The sequence below is a fragment of the Rhipicephalus sanguineus genome, chromosome 6 (genome assembly GCF_013339695.2).
Source record: "Rhipicephalus sanguineus isolate Rsan-2018 chromosome 6, BIME_Rsan_1.4, whole genome shotgun sequence".
Lineage (NCBI taxonomy): Eukaryota > Metazoa > Arthropoda > Arachnida > Ixodida > Ixodidae > Rhipicephalus > Rhipicephalus sanguineus.
Genome location: NC_051181.1, coordinates 166,721,868 through 166,740,985, shown reverse-complemented (window position 1 = coordinate 166,740,985; position 19,118 = coordinate 166,721,868). Strand labels below are relative to the sequence as shown.

Here is a 19,118-nt window from a genome sequence, read left to right as displayed (position 1 = left end):
CTGGACGGTGCCTCGCAGTTTATAACCACAGCGATCGTTAATAAACCTCTTCGCACACTATACACATTGATTTGAGTACATTTTTATTTTTCATGACAGTGGTGCTCACATTGACAAAGCAGCGGTGAATACGTTGTTTCACTGCATACTACTACTTTGGACGCAATAGAGACAGCAGCAGCAGCAGTGCTGGTGCCGTTTTCCACCACAAAACCTGAGCCTCGTTGAGTGAATTACTTTACTGCCAGCATTTCGGTAGCAACATCATCATGATAGGGACATTTTCTTTTTACCAAGGCAGTCGGCATACAACACAGGAATGTTTTATACAGTTGAACATGACATCACGTAGTGTACAAACTTCTGGAAATTAATCAACACCAATACTATGCTATGTATGCATGTGAAAGTTAAACCAGCCTTATGAAATACATAATGGCTTTTTTCATGCCTCGAACATGTTCTGGGTGTACTGCCCTACAGCTTTTGATTCTCCATTCACAGTACCACAATGTGGAGTCATACGACAAAGCCACACCTGCATACACAGCGTGTGCCTTCAAAGGCTTTCTCAACTCTGTGACACTATTTCTACACATTCGAGATTAATCCTGGGACAGAAAAATTTCATCCAAAACAAGATGCGCTGCTAAGTCTAGGGATGGGCAAATAGCAGAGCTGTGCGCATTGCAAAATTTTGGGTGCGAAGCGAATTCGAATATTGAAGTGTGAGTGCGAATCGAATCGAATATTTTTCTAATGTTTCTCGAATACTTCTAGAATATTTTTCGAATACTTCGAAGTGAAATTGCAGAAAAAAAGTTATAGAGGATTCCTAATCATATTCTTATGAGATAGCAACATGAAAGCGTTTCTTTTCGCTAGGTTGAAGCACTGGCGGGGTGGTGTTTCATAGTTGTCTTATTAAGAATGAGGCAATGTAGAGGCCGAATTGTATTTATGTACATGATTTGGTGCAACCAAAGTGTTGCCGACAACACTTTACACGTGATAGGCAAAGATGCCATCTCCTCAGCCTCTCATCTTTCAACTTCTGTGGAAGCCCAACTGATGTCGCGGACAAGGGTGTGCTCCCTTCAAGTCCGGAGTTCCAAGTCTGCCTCGTAGACATCGATGTATAAGAACATCTGAAATTTTTGATGCTAAAAAGCTTCGGCTTCCGATTTTTCGGACTTCCTGCCCAAATTTCAGGTCCAAAACACCATTAATTGAGCCCCCACCTCTGCCCCATCTTTCATCTCCATGTTGGAACCAGCGTTTTCTTGAGTTGGTACATTTGAGACCGCAGCAGAGCTTAAAAGGCAGCTTTGCCGCAATACCAGGGTGTGATGAGGTGAAGCATATTGAATATCTAGGGACCACTTCCAGCCGGACATTGACTGTGTCTTGGCAAAGATTGACCGTAACGGAGCTTGAAAGGCAGCTTTGCCGCAATACCGGGGTGTGATGAGGTGAAGCATATTGAAAATCTTAAGGGGTCACTTTCAATCTGACGTTGACTGTATTTGTTTTTGGGAAGTTCGAATAGTTCAAATAGTAAAATTCCAGTGTGAATCGAATCGAATAGCAAACACTATTCGAAAAATATTCGAAATTTCAAATATTTGCACACCCCTAGCAAATAGTGATTTGGTCGAATAATTTCAAACCCAATAGTTCAAATAGTATATATCACACATTATAAACAAAAATGTGCATTTTTGTCACGAACCAGCCTACTTGCTCAATATTTTTAAGATTGAAAACCAAGCCTGTGCAAATGTCACTATTTTGGTTCAAAGCAAAGTGGAAGGAAGCAACTTTGAATAGTAGCAGGGTGCAAATTATAAGCGGTAAAAAAATACATTACGTTTTAAAATTTGCTATGCTTAGCACGTATAAGCAGATATAACATGCTTTTTAACTTACAAAAAAAATTAATCAAGGTGCAGGTAAAATGTTCATTTAAGAGTCATGAACCGTCCCTTGTGCCTGGTGAAAAAACACACCCTGCAGACACTGCTATGAACAGCTCAGCCAGATGTTGCAGTCATGTGCAGCAAGCAGAGTTGAGAAGCAGAGCACGAAGTTGCCATTTTCTCACAGGCGCCTCTTTGCTTACAGAGATAGGCGCTCACTCTCTTCAGAGCTGCCGGCACTTGCTGTTTGACATCAAAAAACAGGTAGTATGCTATTGGCCAATAGCCGATATAAATAGAGAGCAGCATTTAGGTCAGGCATGCCTTTTGGCATGACCACATGTCAGCACAGTGCTCCATAGTCTGCTAACATTACACAGTAGCCACACTACTAGCATGCGAGGAATCACAACGGGAGAGATCGTGCAGCTCAAGGTCTCCACACCCCCCCCCCTGCCATCACTCCCCATGTAGCTTCTGGTGCATTCAGACAACAGACCGAATCCGGATTTGTCGTGGAAGTGGACGGCTAATCCGCGGATAATCTGCCTGCAGGCGCATCCACATGACGGACGGTGTCCTAGGAGAGAACAGCCGGATTACTATCGACCGCATACTCTGCGCTCACCTGCGCCCGCTGGCAGCAGATCGGTTTGAGAGTATTCAAAAACATGGAAGCCGACAGAACACGAAGCTGGCCGAGCTCTGTCAAGTATTGTCAGGACTGTAATTTGTTTCAGTGAAATCGGTGTTGTTGGCGGAATGGCTGAATGAAAAGAAGAATCTGCTTTACAAAGAGCTGCTGGAGACAGACCTCGCCGCTGTCATGCGTGGGGTCCCGCATACGAAGGGAGGATACAGCGATGCGCCGATATCGGCAGTCTTTTTTTTCTTTGGCGGATAACAGGCACCGACAGTGCACACTGCACTGCTGTACATTGTTTTCTTCTTTCAGTTCGCATCTTGACCTTAAAATCAGTGTTCAAACATGGGCCATGTTCTGAGACAACCGCTTTCGGCGACAGCGCCACTTTGCCTGCTGAAGAATCCTGCGTGTGCAATGATTAAAGCGATAACTTACCCGCTACTCTCCAACCTGCCAACCAGCGTGAATTACAAGAGATATATATCTCAAAGGTAATCACCTTAGAATGCGGCCCCAGAAATAAACTGAACTAAGCGCCAGCAGAGCTGAAATCAACTGCGAGGACAGCGGTGCGGCTCGAGCAGAAGAAAAGTGTACTGGTTGCCAGCCTGTTTGCCCACTAAAGCTGCGGCGCTCCGTCGCCAGAATCCCGATGTGAAAAACAGGTTGGGCTCATCTGTCCGCGAGCCACGCGGATGAGGAGAATCGCTGATGTGAGGTCACGTGACGCACTCTCTGCCCTGTCGTCTGAATGCACCATTCCAGCGTGCTCGTTGGGATCTTTGTAGTTCTGCAATCAATTTGTGAGGCAATAAACTCTGCTAGGGAGGTCATTCGATAATTACTTGGAAAAGTGGTTCAGGGCCCCTTCAAGTGTGGCGTTGCGAAAGTGCTGCTTTCTTCTGGATTAATGGTTTCACAGCATAGCAGCCCCATGTTGCAGAGAAACCATCTGTTCAGGGGGATTACACATGTAAAATATGTCCATTCGTTGTTTTCGAATACTGTAAAACTTCGGAAATCTTAAATTCGTTTTGAAGCAAATTCAAACAATCAAAGTGCTTGAATATTCGCCCACGCCTAGTCTTGTCCCTACCACCATTAACCCTATCCATACAGAGTCTTTTGCAAGGTCAAATTATATCGGTCGCGAAACGTGGAACGCACAGTGGTCAAAAACCTATTGCCACAGACATCAACGCCCACTGCCGTACGACTGAAGCATGACTAGGTGAGGAGGGGACAGATAACGAAAACCAAAAACTCAATTCGAATACTGTTAATTTTATATATGCCAAAGTAAACTAGAATTTTACTTTACGGTTTATCTGACATTTGGCTAAACAGTTGATTGCCTCATTTTTTCGGTCGAGCACCATAAATGGGGGGCAGGCAGTCTGCGAGAGAGAGAGAGAGAGACTCTTTATTGGAAAAACAGAGATTTTTGCCGGCGTCAGTATACCGCTGGCATGCTGCTCTGTGTAGGGATGGGGAACGGGATTGACAGACTAAAGAAGAGAGGGAAGGAAATAATAATAAAAAGAAAGAATATAAAAAAATGAAATGCGCAAGTGAACCTGATAGAAATATTTACAACGAGTTTGTCAGGTAAGTGAAGCCGTTGCTGTATGAAATAATCATGCAATCACTTAAAGCTTTCCTACTAGGCCAATGTTTGACAAGTAATTAAACAGGGACTGTAAAACCCGTCGCTGTTTAGAAGGGCCGGACACTGGGCCTAATATGTTGTGCAACGTTAATTGATCGTGACAAATCATGTCCATTTGTCTCTCAAACAATGCTCTCTCATCGCGGTACGCGGAGCAGTCCAGTAATATGTGCGCTGCTGTCTCTATGCTGCCACAGTTATCACAGCAGGGACTAGTGGTGCGCCCTATGCGGTACAAATAACCGTTCGTGTATGCCACGTTCAGTCGAAGACAATGGTACAGTGTCTCAAGTTGGCGAGGAAGGGTTGAGGAAATTTTCGCTCTCACTTCTGGATCAATGCAACGCAGACAGTTATCTTGTTGGAGCGGCAGATTCCAGAGGCGGTCATTTTCTTGATAGGCATATTTTTTTGCGATGTTCGAGGCGTCGACTTTAGTAAAAAATATTCTTCTGAATTTCCGGTACTGGAGTCCATTTCGGGCTGCTTCGTCCGCTTTTTCGTTTCCTGAAATACCAGCATGGCCAGGTATCCATTGGAACTTAATGTAATGTCCATCAATCTTAGCCTTGTGATGAAGATAGGCGATATCAGATGCTACACTTTGGTGATTACCATGCTTGTGCCTGTTCCACATAATTTGTAGGGCTGCTTTAGAATCTGTAAATATCACCCATGAGAGAGCGACATCTTCTACGTCAGCTGAGCTATATGGCATTAAAGAGGCTCTTAAGTTTATACTACGACAGCAGTCTGCTATGTGGGCTTGTGTTTAGTTCGGCACATTGTCGGGCCATCGAGGCATCGCTCACTTTTGTGCGGTGGTTTTGTGCGTATCTTCCCGTAGGTTATTTATTTGCTTACGTGTTGCTTACTGGCCTGACACTTCAGAGAAGCTGAACTCGCTCACAGAATGTGTAGATAACCGCTCCTGTGACTGCAGACTGCTTCCACTGGCGCACAGCCGATGTGCCCTCGCGTTTTGTGACGGTGAATGCGGCACGCTAAGCGATGAAACGCTGTACTGTAGGGTTGCCAAAGTGGTAGTTTCAAGGCTCGCTCCAGTGGTTTTCCTCAACTGCGCAATGTCAGTTTTCAAACTATTGTGCCGAGCCGTTGCATCAATTCCTTCATGTGCAAAGTATTTTGGTGTATATCGCGAGTGCACAGCTATTTGGCTCATAAAACAATCTTGCTTCCCCAATCTTTCTTGTTGAGCTTCCTTTTCTCTCGCACATGCAATTGGTGAGCCACAAGGACCCGATAAGATCGTGCAGTTATCAAAAGCATGTGAAAGGTTACCAATTTAAAAAAAAATCAATTTCGCATCATGTAGTGCAAATGCGCAACGGAAGCGGATGTGACGTCATATTTTATTTTTTATTTTTTGCTTGCTGTTAGTTGTCCCCGCGATACGTAGATGGCGGTGATGTCAGCGAGCCGCCAACTACTTGACATATGGGCTTCTATAGATGTTTCGCTGCGAGTTTACGTATACCTTGGTTTTTTTGCCAAAAACGACAGAAGCATACCGATTTTTTTTTGCCTATTTGATTCTACGTGCTGTGAAAAATTAAAAGAACTATTCAAAGGCGCTTTATTCGCAAGATACACGCAAAATATACATATTGTGGCGAAGCCTTGGTACTGTTTAGTGGGTTGCGCTCTCCAGAGGCTTCTAGTGGGTCGTCCTCTTCTGAACGCCGCTTGCACTCGGAGTCCGTGCTTTTGCCTTGACTGTCGCCACTGCGTATTGCCACTAAGTGCCATCCAATAAACACATTAAAAAATTGGTGGAGAGTGCTGTGCCGTCACAACTTCTGTCCTCATTCGATGCCCCTGGTGCTTCGATCCCGTACCCTGCCATCTACCATTCCTCAAGACGCCGCCCAGCAGACACTTCCGCCTGCGCCGACCTCATGCCCCGGTATCCCTCGAATTCGCGACCCCCCTATCTTCACTGGAGCAGATGGGACCGACATGGAGGACTGGCTCGCGATTTATGAACACGTGAGTGTCCCCAATAAATGGGACGACGCAGGAAAATTGACCAACTTGGTTTTCTACATCACGGGTGTGGCAGGCCTGTGGTACAACAACCACGCCTCAGATTTTGCGACGTGGTCCGACTTCAAGACCACCGTTATCAACGAGTTTGGCCGCCTTGCCGTTTGTAAGCTGCAGGCCGAACAGCGTTTACGCAAACGAGCTCAGCAGGCCGGTGAATCCTTCACAAGCTACATAGAAGACATCCTCGATTTATGTTTAAGAAAGTCGACGCCACCATGTCTGAATCTGACAAGATCAGGCACATTATGAAAGACATCGACGACGATGCCTTCACGATGCTCCTCGCCAAAAACCCCAGCACAGTGGCAGAGGTCATAACGCTCTGCCAAAACTATGAGGAGCTGAGCCGGCAGCGGTCGATAACCCCCCGCTCTCCATCACGCGACGCTGAGCTCGCTGGCTTGTCGACCATATCCGACTACTCCGCATTGCTCGCAGATGTGAAGTCATTCGTGTGCGAGGAAATCGTGTGCCAGTTGTCTCTGCTGGACTTTTGCTCACCCTCAGTACGTTCCACGGCCGTCAACCACTCTTCTCCCTCCCCTCCATCGAGCGATTGAGCAAGAAATCGCGGAGGTCATGCCTGAGTACCACCAGCACCATCCGGTTCCTGCACCGCTGTTTCACGCCCAAATGTCGCAAGGCAGTAATCCCTCTGGCTGCCCCACACAGTTACGCCGAAGCGGGTGTGCTGGCTACCTATGCCGACGTAATGCATAGGCCACGACTGCAGCCCCCCATGCCGTCATATCAGTTGCCACTCCGTCAATCACACCCTGCGCCATGGGCGGGCCCTGCTCCAGCGAACCGATGGTGCACATCTGACAACCACCCCATATGCTTCGCATGCAGTTACACTGGCCATGTGGCACATTACTGCAATCGTGTGCAGCCGCCTTGAGTCGCGTCGCCCGCCACCAGGCAGTCGAACCGCCCATTTTACGACCCACCTATGCCGCTGTCACCGACGTCACGCCAAGCTCCATCTACTCGGCGCTCTCAGTCTCCACGACGTCGATCACTGTCGCCGATGCGGCCACGTCGGTCGCACGCAACCAGGAAAACTAGTCGTTGCAGTCCATGAGGCAAGGGCTGCGACGCTATCGAACTGCGAAAGCCCTCAGCGAAGCCCACTGAACGTGATAGACGTGTTTGTGGACGGTGTTCGCGCATCTGCCCTTGTCAACACTGGAGCTGCCGTATCCGTTAGGGACAAAAAATTGAGCCGATAACTACGAAAAGTGACGACGCCACTTTCCGGGATGTCCCTCTGTACAGCCAGCTCCCACAGTATTCATACTACGGCAATATCTACTTGGGGACAAACAATCCAAAGCCAATCAGCAGCTCACAATCGACAGACTTATCCACGACTTAGAAAACTCTGGCATGACCGAGACACAAATTACAGACGAGCTGGCTTCGAGATATCTTTGTATCGAACCCGGCTCACAAAATGACTACCCCCCTGCGACACAAGAAAACGGGACGGACCCGCTGGGCTCCCCCTTCACGTGCGCGGAGGTGCGAGAGGTACTCCACGAACTGAATGGCAGATCAGCACCGGGTCCCGATGGGATCACTAACAAACTTTTAAAGAATTTGGATGACGCGGACATCGAGGTTCTCATGAATAAATTCAACGAGGTATGGGACACTGGCGAGGTACCACAGGAATGGCGCATCGCCACCGTAATTCTTATCCCGAAGCCGGGGAAACCCTTGGAGCTTGGCTCACTAAGGCCAATTTCACTCACTTCGTGTGTGGGGAAGGTTGCTGAGCACGTCATCCTCAATAGGGTCACTAAATTTGCAGAAGAAAGGAATCTACTTCCATTTAATCAAATTGGATTCCGGCCATCCATGTCCACATAAGACGTAATGCTCCTTCTAAAACACAAAATCATTGACAAGGCCACCAGAGATACCAGAGCCGTTCTGGCACTCGACCTGGAAAAGGCCTTCGACAAGGTCAAACACTCTCACATACTTGATTCAATTAAAGAAGCAGGTCTAGGAGAACATTTCTACAAGTATGTAAGCTCCTTTCTTAAGGACAGAAAAGCCACCATTCGCCTTGGAGCTATGGGCTCGAGAACAATTGATCTCGGACCCAGAGGCACACCGCAAGGGGCAGTACTCTCCCCGTTCTTATTTAATTTATCCCTGAGAGCTCTCTCCTGCAGTCTGGCCGAGATTGAAGGTCTCGGTCACGCCTTCTATGCCGACGACCTCACACTTTGGTGCGAGGGAGGTAGCGACGGGCAGATCGAAGAGTTATTGCTAACAGCGATCAGAGTCGTTTAGGATTTTCTTAACAGCGCAGGACTCTGCCTATCGGCTAAGAAATCTGAACTGCTACTATGCCGACCCACAGTCGGTGCAAGGAAAGGGGCATTTCCTGATATTTCTATAACCACAGCGAACGGATCCGTTATACCGGTCGTACGCAAAGTTAGAATCCTTGGTATGTTCTTGGAGGAGGATGGCAGTAACGCCTACACCTTAGAGCGCATAGCAACCAAAGCAGATTCTATGACAAAATTAATCACGAGGGTGGCCAACAAACGAGGGGGGCTATCTGAAGAGAACCTTCGCCGACTCTTCCACGCCTTCCTGATAAGCCACATCAATTACATAGCCCTGGCCCACAAGTGGACCAGACGGGACGAGGCTCGACTGGAATCAATCATTCGCAAAAGCATAAAAAAGGTACTGGGTCTCCCACAAAGCACCAGTACCGAAAGGCTCTTGGAGCTCGGCGTTCACAACACCTTTAGAGAAATAGTAGAGGCGCAACAGGTGGCACAAGTTGTAAGACTGGCTTCCACGGAGGCCGGCAGACAGTTACTAGCATATATTGGTATATGTTCCAGCATCACCAGACAAAGGGAGTGCACACTTCCCGTGAAAATTAGGGAAATGTATTCGGTATCTCAGATACCCAGAAACATGCACCCTCAATACAATTACGGCAGACGCAAAGCGAGGGCCAGGGCCCTTCTCAGCAGAGCGGCAAACATTGAGGACAACGTCGCCTTCGTTGACGCTGCGCAATACGCAGCTTAAAATCACTTTGTTTCAGCGGCTACGTCGCTGCGGGGGGAGCTGCTGACATCGCTTACGATTAAAAACACGGACGCTGATAAAGCCGAACAGGTGGCGGTGGCCATCGCCATGGCCACAACGAACCGTTCCACCATATTCACAGACTCGCGAACTGCCACCAGAGCGTTCATGAAAGGCTCGGTATGCAAAGCCGCCGCTCGCGTTCTCTCTGCTGCACCTTGGCCAGGCAAAAAGCACCTAATCTGGTTCCCCGGTCACGTGGGCAGTGATGCTCATGAAGCCATCCCTAACGCCAACAAACTTGCACACTTCCGGGCGTAAGGTCTCACCCGCCACGCCGGAAGTGGGCACTCGGAGGCCGAGAGAGGGCAGTGGCAACGGGACCCTCTCCTCACATTTAACTTCCAAGCATAGGAATTTCTAAGCGAATGAGGGTTTTCAGCGTAAATTTTATAACTACCACCACAATTTTAGCCGCTGCCGTCTTATCGAGACCAAGAACAACCCAACACGTTTGTAAAAGCCTTTATAGTGTACAAAGAAGCATACTTACTCGAGATACGGAAAACGGTCTAGAAGAACAGTACTCATGTTGTCTACAATTTATTGAAAAACACTTTCTCGAAAAACATCACCAATGCTTTGCAATGTTTACTAGACACGTTTTCGCGATGGTTAAAGGGATACTGACCCAAAATCGGAAAATTTTACGAGAACTCTGTAAATGAAATCTCACTGTGCGATTGCATCGAATAGATGTCGTCTCTGAGCAATTTTTTCAGCGGATAGTAGTATTTTTGGCGTCGCATCTTTCTACGTCGCATCCTTCTATGTCGCATCCTTCTACGGTGTCTTAAACAATTCGAACAGATCGGCCGTGATGTGAGCAACGAGCAGTTATTCGCGCGTACTCTGTTGCTAGAAGAGTCGTCAGTATTGACTCCTTCGCACAACTTCAGTTTTTCAACTTTACCGAGCAGATGTTCCATGCCTGCAGCACTTGTTACACTCTACGACAGCCGTTTGCGTTCCGTGCTGATAGCCGTTCACTACGCAGTTAAACTGCTCGTCAACTACAGTTATCTTTTGCACATGTAAGTCTCCGTTCCCGAAGCAAAGTGTTGGATTGGGCTAGTTGGTATGCCATTAACAAACTGCTCAGCGCAAAAAATTTGACACGGTACACATAGAAAAGACGAGAACCAGCACTGGTCTTCGTCTTTTCTATGTGTACCGTGTCAAATTTTTGTGCTGAGCAGTCCGTTCCCGAGCCGGCGAGTGTAAAATATTCCGCACATCTTGTTCGATACCTCCTCGTAAAATCTCTCGAAAATCCACTGCTTTGAAGGCATAGCGACAGTTGACAATTGATCGAATGTCAGTGTGATGCAACTCTCAGTCTCGGTAGCGTATATAGGTAATCGCCTGCTTTTCTATTTCTGGCAGCTCCTCCAAACTGGGCACTGGGCTTTCACGGGACGCCATGCGTTTTCGGGGGAATTTGCGCCTTGGTCCCGAACATTTTAGCTTTGAAATGTGGGGTGGAAGTGCTGGGAATAAGCATGGCACGGCATCGGGCGCGAGTTCCCACTTTCCACTTGGGATCAAAACTTCTTGTCCCGCAACGACACGACGACAGTGCTTTAAAGCACAATGTCGTCACTCTCAAAATGAACGTCACAGACCTTGCATTTCGCAGTAAGCTTTCTATCTTTGCGATGCAAAGCTTGAATGGCGTAGGGTCTTTTGGAGGTCCCAAGAAGTGTCGTGAAGCGCAGTCGTCGTTGCAGTAGACGCTCTTGCAGCCCGGCACAAAGCAAGTCGGCATACCGCACTGTGAATGTGTTCGCCCTCATTACGCTTCGTACATCATGCACGTGTCTTCGTACAAGACGCTAAGCCTGGTCAAGAACAGTTGCAAAAATGACGAGCCAGCAAAGCGCAGACGTCGCTGTAACCCACGTGCGCTCGTACAACGGCGGCGCCGATCACAACAAGCACAAGCCGCGGGAGCTAGACGTGACTGCAGCGCCACTAGTTCTCACGACCGCCACGAGGATCGCCTGTCCGGCGGAGCTTTTAAACTGAGTTTGTTCTAGTAACGTTGCTTCATTGATTGTGCCTAACAAAGAAACGAGCCCACTGAACAATGCTCCTTCTTGGTGGAATAGACATTAACATTGAGTACTGTTGCACATAGAGGAAGGTAGCGTGGTTCTGCAGGTTCTTGGAACAGCGTAAGTTTCGCCCTAATGTTTCACCAGATGGTAATGGACCACATCAAGAAATGCATTAAAAGGAAACAGAGGTCTTATGCCCTGCTTTATGATTTGTTCATGATACAGGCCAGTGAGAGCTAATCTTGTGTGCTCAGTTAAACTGAAGACGAGCGCTGTTGCATCGATTTGACAGAATGCCCTTTTGTTGATTTTGACAGACTGCAGAGGCCGTGGATGTGTACAGCTTTGGCCACATGATTTACGAAATGACATTCGGCAGGCCTTGCAGCAGTCCAACTTGTGACAGCTTCCCGGCCCCATGCCCTCCTGAACTGAGTAAGGCGGCCTTCTTCTCATATCTGGCAATGCACGTCATATTTGGTGGGCATTGCTCAAGCATTTTGCATGGCTTGCCTACCTTGAAGCAGAGCACATTTCACATTAGTACTTGCTCACTCAATCAAGGCATAATAGGAACCTGCCTTTCCTTACCAGTTAAATTCCCAGTGCGAGGATGAAATCCAAGGTGTGCAGAATGTAATCAACTTCCTGAATAAAGCAGAGAGAGCTGGTGCCAGCCAAACTTCAATTAGCAAGCACATGAAAGTGCAGCAGCCAAAGAGCAGAGACTATACTCAAAGGCCAATGTTCCATTCGTGACCTCAGTACGGAAAAGTATTAATGAATTCGAGGGTCACAGTCATCACTGTGGTGAGCACAAAAGCATAAAATAAATTCCAAGAGGCTCGACATCATCGAATCAAGCCTTGTGTAGCAAAAAGAGCTCTGGTGGTTGCGCTTTCCAGTCCTGGCAAAAGCATGAAGAGTGCAAGTTTGAGGAGTTAGCTAAGCAGGGGACCGCATTTTGCTCTCCTGTACTGCTTTGCCCTGCGAGCCTAGAAATCAAGCGTTGCATCTGTGGATAGAACCACAGTTCTTCAGTCATATGAGTTGCGGAATTGCCCATAGGCTTCATTTATGAAAATCCGGACAAGCCATTGGCTGAACTCAAGGCAATCTGCTGATTGTGGTGCCAACTGCATGCAGAAAAACAAGCTAATAAATCCAAAAAAAAGGGACAGGGCCACCTGCGAACGCTAGCAAACAAACAGACACAAACACACATCAGGTCAGACCTCACTAGTAACACGAAGAGTAGTAAGAAAACACCACCTGAAAACGTGCCCCAGAGGTCTGCCCGACTCGAACACAAATGACTAACACACGCCAGGGACAATACAGGCAGCAGTAAATCTCTGTTCTTTCCTCCAATCCAGCAAACTCGGTGCAAATACTCGAGTTACATTGAAGAAGAGAAGACTCCAAAAGGTCTTAAAATCAAGGTCAGATGTGCTCTGGGTTCCCCGCCACCTAACTTATTAGCGAAGTGGAACAGTATTTTAGAAAGTGCATCTTTGTCATTAATAGATATTTTAAAAGAACAATCAGCTTACTTTAATAGGCAACCAATTAGCATGGGCAGCACAGCCCCACCAATTGGCGAACATTTAGAAGTTTGGCAATGGAACTGCCGCGGCTTCCGCAGAAAGCGGAGCCTCCTTCAACAGTACATTCACACACATTGCTCAGCCTGATGTCATAGCGCTTCAGGAGCCTGGCATGTCACCCACGCTTCCCGGCTATGAGCCCTACAATAGCCCAACAAAAGGCAGAGCGACCGTCCTCATTAACAAAGCACTAACCGCAGTTGGCTTGGACAACATCCAGATACCAACATAGACCATGTAATAGTGGAGCTAGCTCTCAGGCGAAGAAAGAAAGCCGAGAAGCGAAGCATCATCATCGTGAATGTATATAGCACCCCAAAGCAAAAAGCCACCGACTTTCATGCCCTCGTCCTGGGCGCCTGCAAATTAGCCCAGGCAAAGGAACTCTTACTCCTCGGGGACTTCAACGCTCTCGACGAACACTGGAGCTACAACCGTTCCGATGCCAAAGACAAACAGCTTGTGGCTGCCACAGACAAATCCCAGCTCGAACTGCTTACGGATCCCGCATTCCCAACCCGGATCGGCAGCAGTGTGTGCAGGGACACTCCCCCGACCTTACTTTTGCCCGTGGCAGTGCAAACTATAATTGGGATAACCTGCAGAAATCCTTGGGTAGCGACCACTGCATTCTCTGCACAAAAATTACGGAGAGTGCGGTGCGTCGCTCCATTGGACAAGCCCGCATCACCAACTGGTGCGCCCAATTTAAACAAATTCGGGAGCGTTGTACCACCACCGTTAACAGAACACCTCAACTACCGGAAGTGGACGGTCATCTCCTGCACCTGTGGGAAGCCAGAAGAAATCACATCTGCAGATGGAAGACGCAAAAACATAACAGACATCTCAAGCTAAAGATCGCAGCTCTCACCACTCAAGCAGAGCTGTATGCCGCAGAACTTGCGCGAGTAAATTGGGCCCAATTCAGCGACTCCCTTCGGGGCTCACTGGGTACGGCTCGCACATGGCACATTCTGCGTGCTTTGATTGACCCTACCCGTACAAAAAACGAGACAAATAAGTCGGTCACGCGCCTCATACACGCCTTTCAGGGCACAGACGACAAGCTCAAGTACAGTGGAAATGCTTTGCCGATTATCACCCACCTCAGTCTCAGGCGACGTATCAGGGTCCCGGGAGCCAATACTCTCGACCGACTAATAACGGTAGACGAAGTCTATGCTGCCATTCGCAGCAGCACTCACAACACAGCTGCTGGGGCGGACAAAATCACCTACTCCCTTATCAGGAACCTCAACGACGCTGCCATGCAAGAACTCACAGCGTTTTTCAACAATCATTGGCAAAGCGGCACTATCCCCCCTGAATGGAAGCACGTGGAGGTGATAATGATACCGAAGCCGGGCAAAAAACTCCAGATCGAAAACCTCCGACCAATATCCCTCACTTCTTGCCTTGGTAAACTGTTCGACCGCGTCATCACTAGCCGCCTGCAAGATTATCTTGAGGACAATGACCTCCTCCCGCATTCAATGTATGGGTTCTGGGCACATCTTTCAACGCAGGATGTACTGCTTCAATTAAAAGAAGTCATCGATAACACCCCACAGCAAGGAGAAAACATTATTCTGGCTTTAGACATCAAAGGCGCCTTTGATAACGTCAGCCACCAGGCCATACTTGAGGGCCTCGAGGCCCTCCATTGCGGACAGCGCACCTACAGTTACATTCAGGTATTCCTGTTGGACCATACCGCCATGGTCGGTCTCGGCTCGATCCGATCAGGTATTATCAAGGTTCCAAACAAGGGCACCCCGCAGGGCTCAGTGATTTCGCCGCTACTATTTAACGTAGCTATGATTGGCATAGCGCACGAACTCCACCGCATCGATGGCATCCATGATGCAATGTACGCGGATGACATCACCATCTGGGCCACGCGGGGATCCCTTGGAGAAAAAGAACGTAACCTGCAGCGGGCAGCCACCTGCGTCGAACAATACTAGAGGCACGTGGTCTTGCCTGTGCGACAGAGAAGTCTGAGCTAATAAGAATTTGGAAACACAAGCCCCCACTGTCAGCGTAGAATGACCCAAGCTACCGCCTCCGAGTCGTCGTTGCTGGCCAACAAGTCCCAGAGAAAACCATCATTCGTATATTGGGTATGTGGATACAGTCAAATCGTCATGTCAATCACACACTTGCCCTCCTTCGTACCACCACGCTACAGGTGGCCAGAATGATATTGTGGGTCGCCAGTTGTCGCCATGGCATGCGTGAGGAGGACACTCTGAAACTCATATGTAGCCTCGTTGTAAGTAGGGTGACATACAGTTTGCCTTACCAACGGCTTACCAAAAGCGAACAGGACCAAGTAGATGCAATGCTCTGCAAGGCCTACAAGGCGGCACTGAAGCTACCACTGGGCACTCCCACAAGCAAGCTCCTCGCATTGGGTCTCCACAACACCTATTCAGGACTTTGCGAAACTCAACTCACCATGCAGCTGCAGCGGCTTACACTAACACCAACAGGCCGCGACCTGCTCTTACGCCTCGGCTATATCAGCCAGCTTCAGGACGTTGCTCGCCGCAAGCCCATTCCCGACCACCTTCGTACCACATATAAAGTTGCCCCCGTCCCCCGCAACATGGATCCCCGATTGCGTCAAGGCCGCCAGGAAGCCAGAGCGGAAGCCCTCGAACGAGAGCATGGGCACAAGAACACCACGTACTATGTTGACGCCGCCAGCTACAATCTCGCGAACACCAAGGCAGTAGCCACAGTTGTGGACCACACACTCAAAGAATGTACCAGTGCTTCCGTGCGGTGCCACAACATCACTGAGGCTGAAGAAACGGCCATCGCGCTCGCTCTCGCCCTCGGCTACAGACATCAAACATCGCTCACTGTTCTGATGGACTCTCAAGCGGCTTGCCGCAACTATCTTAAAGGGCACATCAGCCAACCCGCCCTCAATATCCTCCTGAGTGCTACAGACACTGGCGAGCATTCCAGTACACACACCCCCCGGATTTGGCATCGGACCATATGGACCCCGGGTCACATGGGGCTGGAGGGAAACCAGGCAGCGGATAGGGTAGCTCGAGGGTATGCGAGCCGAGCACCTTCCAACTCCGCTTCTGAGGAACCCGTTCCCGTCCCTTGCGACTACTCGGCCATCTTAAACCATTACATAGGACTCAGGCAAACTTACTCCCTACCACATCGAACATTAAATAAAGAAGAATCGGTCAGCTGGAGGCAAATTCAAACCGGCACGTTTCCAAATTTGCACACCCTCAGTAAAATGCATCCTACTGCATACTCTTCTCACTGCCCATGGTGCCCAGCAAAAGCTACCCTGTACCACGTCATGTGGGCATGCCAGGCCATTACAGCCTTACCCCCAATACAAAATCCCACAGCGGAGCGATGGGAACAGCTGCTGGCCAGCGAGAACCTGGATGATCAGTTGAGTCTGATTGACCGGGCCCGTAGAGCGGCTGCTGCAAGCGGGGCCCTGGACTGAGGGCCCCCCCACTGCAAGTCAAGAACCTCCGGATACCCGGAGCTTCTCCGCAGAAATTCTGTTAATAAATGTTTTCACCACCACCATCATATAAAATCTAGTTTTTTTCTGCATAGTTCAAACATTATCTACATGATCGAATGTTCACATTGCCACAAATGATACACTGGCGAAACAGGACAGCTTGTTAATGTTAGATTAAAGGGGCATTGCGCGGACATGCCGAAGAAATTACCGGAAGCAGTGGCACAGCATTTTAATGTAGCAGGTCACAACTTGGACGATCTGAAACTTTACATACATCAGTCAAACTTCCTGTCCCCAAGAGACAGAAAATATACACACGCAAATTTAATACACTCCAGCCAGCAGGTATACACATTTCAAAAAGTGCTCTTGAATCCATCTGATATGGTACATACACAATGAAAGCCCTTCTTCTAGGAATTTCTAAGCTACCATTGTCAAGTGGTGTCTGACAACCACAATTGAGCGAAACATCTACCCCCCCATGCATTATGCCTCTGCTTCCTTTCACAGTTGCCCTCTCCTTTGTTTGGATACACACAAAGAGTTTCATACAATAACCTAGAAAGGAAACTGGCGCTGCGATCGTTCAACCACCATGGTAATGATGGGAAGTACAGGCTTCGGATTGGATAACGTTAGCTAGCGAACTGTCTACGGATCATTTTTTTAGTTTCAGTTTTGTTCTTTGTGAGGCGTGGGTAGTGGGGTGCGTTTCAAAGCACTCAAGCAGCGCCTTTGTTGTTCAAAGAGGCTGAAGGCCGCTAGATCTCTTGATTTGCTGTTTCATTGCAGCTGTACAGGTTGTATATGACAGTTTTAGTAAAGCGTCGTGCACTCACTGCTACGCATAAATGTAGCGTCCCATGCCAGTGCAGGAAATTGCATAGACTTCACGCTTTTTTATAAGCGCGTCTTGCCAAAACTTGTTCAAATTGGCTGCAAAACAACAGCGAAGCTAAGTAGACGCACCGTCACGCTCCTCTGACTTGTCTTCACAACAAAACGAGAGATGCGTTGGAGGCAGACCACTTGGACAGACGCACCTGGCATCGCAGCAGACGATACGTTCAGTGTTTCTCACTCACTACAGCACTGTTACTTTCATAAATAGATAGTGCATAGTTTCGAGGACAAAACAAGCGTGTTTGTTTTCAAGTGTTGTAAAAAAATAATTCATTATTTGGTGATGCCAAATCTGGAACACAATTGCAGAGCAAAGCATACCCTGGTGGTTGAATTTGTACAGATTTCACTTCCATCTCACGGTCACGCAAACTTTTTGTAGTAAGTTTTACGTACAGAAGAATGAAGCATGTTTTAATTGGAAATAATGTCATATCACTTTGTTTTACACTCATCGAACAAGCATCGCGAATCTCAAGAAGCTAATCCATCCGAAGCCTGTACTTCCCATCATTCCCATGGTTGTTGAAGCGCCGCTCAAGGAGCCCGCGTAGACACTAGCGCCAGATTCCCCTCTAGGTATTAGAGTAAGAAACTCCATGCATAGGTACACACAAGCGCTAAGGAAAGCAGCTGTTAAAACATCGGCTCCAGCACACCCCCGATTTATGAATTTTTCATCACAAACTAATAAATGGCATTTGCGTGTATTGCGTTGCACCAGTCCACTAGCGATGCCTCATTAATATGTCTTTTCATCTGTGGCTTACCTTTGCAAATGATACTGCAGCAGACCTTTCTTGAAAGTACATCCTGCCACACAAACTTGCACAGTGACAATGAAGACTGCGGCAATTGTGGCGATGCGGTGTGTTTTCTGTCATAGCTCCCAGGTGGCGTGTCAGTTTGCTATCCTTTGCAATTTTGTCCCTGGACATGTCCGGATTTCGGTACAGAACTACGCTACCTGTATGATTGAACAACTCTGTACCAGGAGGTCGTGTCTTAAATGTATGCGTTTAAGTTAAAAACTTGAAAGTGTTCAAACAAAGTGTGTAGAATCGCTTATGCGAGGCTTTCAGCATGGCTCCCTCTCTTTCAGGGTCTGTGCTGGAGGCACTGCTTTCTGCGGAAGCATGCAAGAATGGACTGCCTTCAGTGGCCAACCTGCTTATGCACCCGTGAGTCAGCCCTGCTTCATTTTTTTTGAGATTTGAACACTTTGTCATAAGGATCTAGCAAAGTGGAGAAGTTCACTGGAAGACGCATGGCTGAATATTCCAGCACTTCAAATGTTTCAACATATATTACAGTATTCGACTCTGAGATTTCCGAAATTTTGAAGCATTCGAAACTAATGAATAGACCTTTATTTTCCCGCATGTCACCCCCTCGAAGAGGTGGTTTCACTGAGGCACGGGGCTGCTATGCCGTGAAACCACCTATCTAGGGGAAATTTGCACTGCCGCAAGGCCACACTTCACCGTTTATTGTACGTGTTGCTAGCACTGCAGTTATTATCATATCACTTCTTTAGGTTTAAAAGCATGTTATACGGGCTTATATGTGCTAAGTATAGCAAATTTTAA

The 19,118-nt window shown here is 48.0% G+C and overlaps 1 protein-coding gene across 1 annotated transcript in view; it reads left to right on the top strand.

The window, feature by feature from the left end:
• LOC119397011 (PX domain-containing protein kinase-like protein) overlaps positions 1 to 19,118 on the top strand; it is a 104,512-nt gene that overhangs the window by 68,167 nt on the left and 17,227 nt on the right. The window contains exons 10-11 of the mRNA XM_037664428.2: positions 11,811 to 11,928; positions 18,632 to 18,710. Coding sequence (XP_037520356.1) covers positions 11,811 to 11,928; positions 18,632 to 18,710 — 197 coding nt within the window. The remainder of the gene's footprint in view (positions 1 to 11,810; positions 11,929 to 18,631; positions 18,711 to 19,118) is intronic.